Source organism: Quercus lobata, chromosome 8, assembly GCF_001633185.2.
Source record: "Quercus lobata isolate SW786 chromosome 8, ValleyOak3.0 Primary Assembly, whole genome shotgun sequence".
In the NCBI taxonomy this organism is placed as follows: domain Eukaryota; kingdom Viridiplantae; phylum Streptophyta; class Magnoliopsida; order Fagales; family Fagaceae; genus Quercus; species Quercus lobata.
The window spans coordinates 22,505,609-22,506,906 of record NC_044911.1 but is presented as its reverse complement, the minus strand read 5'-3'; the positions used below and the strand labels follow the sequence as shown (position 1 = coordinate 22,506,906).

The 1,298-nt window shown below is 39.3% G+C and overlaps 1 protein-coding gene across 1 annotated transcript; it reads left to right on the top strand.

Moving 5' to 3' along the window:
• The first annotated feature begins 351 nt into the window (after nt 1-351).
• LOC115956615 lies at nt 352-1,050 on the top strand. Its single transcript, XM_031074937.1, has 2 exons — nt 352-522; nt 643-1,050. Exons 1-2 carry the CDS (start codon nt 352-354, stop codon nt 1,048-1,050), a joined length of 579 nt encoding a protein of 192 aa, XP_030930797.1.
• Nucleotides 1,051-1,298: the final 248 nt, after the last annotated feature.

The window sequence follows — 1,298 nt, the reverse complement described above, 5'->3', positions numbered from 1 at the left end:
ACTTTTTGTGTAACATCCGGAAAGTTGTTGGGGTTTATGGTAAGTCATAGGGGGATTGAAGTTGGTCGTGACAAAATTAAGGAAATTGTAGAGATGAAGCCTCCTAGGATTGAGAAGGAGATCCAAGGGTTTTTAGTGAAGATACAATACATCAGCAAATTCATAGCCCAGCTCACCATGACATGTGAGCCACTTTTCCGACTACTCAAGAAAGAAGTTCCCACAGTATGGAATGAACAATGTTAAGGAGCTTTTGAGAAGATTAAGAATTATCTTATGAAGCCACCAATATTGGTTCCACCGGTACCTGAAAAACCATTATTGTTGTATATCACAACTACGGGTATAGAAATGGGGGCTTTGCTTGCTCAATACCTAGAGGAGTCTAGGAAGGAGAATGCGATTTATTACATTAGTAAGAAGATGTTGGCTTATGAAGAGAAGTATTCACCACTTGAGAAGACATGTGTAGCACTTGTATGGGCAACCCGTAAGCTTACACATTATATGCTTGCTTTCAAGGTCTTATTGATTGCAAGAATAGACCCTTTGAAATACTTGATGGAAAAGCCTGTGTAAGATGGGAAAATAGCTAAATGGGTTTTGCTTCTATCAGAATTTGATATTAAATATGTGACTTAGAAGTCTGTGAAGGGGAGAGCAATTGCTGATCACTTGGCCCACTGTTCACCCGAAGAAGCTGAAGAAATCCAAGGAAACTTTTCAGATGAGGATATCATGGGGATAGAGCTAGAATCATGGAAGATGTATTTTGATGGGGTAACCAATCAAAATGGAAGTGGCATTGAAGTTCTCCTAATTTCTCCAAATGGGACACACATCCCATTCTCTGGTAGGCTTAACTTTCCTGCCACTAATAATGCCACTGAATATGAGGCTTTCATTATGGGGTTACAAGTGGCCTTAGGTCTAGGAGTAAAAGAGTTGGAAGTGTATGGTGATTCAGCCTTGATAATTTCTCAAATTCAAAATAGATGGAAAATCAAGGAGGAAAAACTGATGCCTTATCATGAATGTGTCCAGAAGTAGGCCTTGAAATTAAATAAGATCCAGTACCAGTATGTGCCAAGAATGCAGAATCAAATTGCAGATGCTTTAGCAACAATGGCATCCATGATGGATGGACCTAAGGAAGATGAAGCTCAACCAATAGTGGTGGAACAAAAAGAGGCCAATTTATTGCATGTCAATAGAAGAAGATGAGGCAATGAATGGAGAAGGTGAATGATATTCAGACATTCTACAGTACTTAAAGGATGGGACATACCTAAAGTCTG

Excerpts from the sequence above, each read along its gene's own strand:
- LOC115956615 (XM_031074937.1), top strand. The coding sequence starts at position 352 with ATGGGGGCTTTGCTTGCTCAATACCTAGAGGAGTCTAGGAAGGAGAAT. Across the intron at positions 523-642 it reads ATTATATGCTTGCTTTCAAG|AAGTCTGTGAAGGGGAGAGC; the intron begins GTCTTATTGATT and ends TATGTGACTTAG.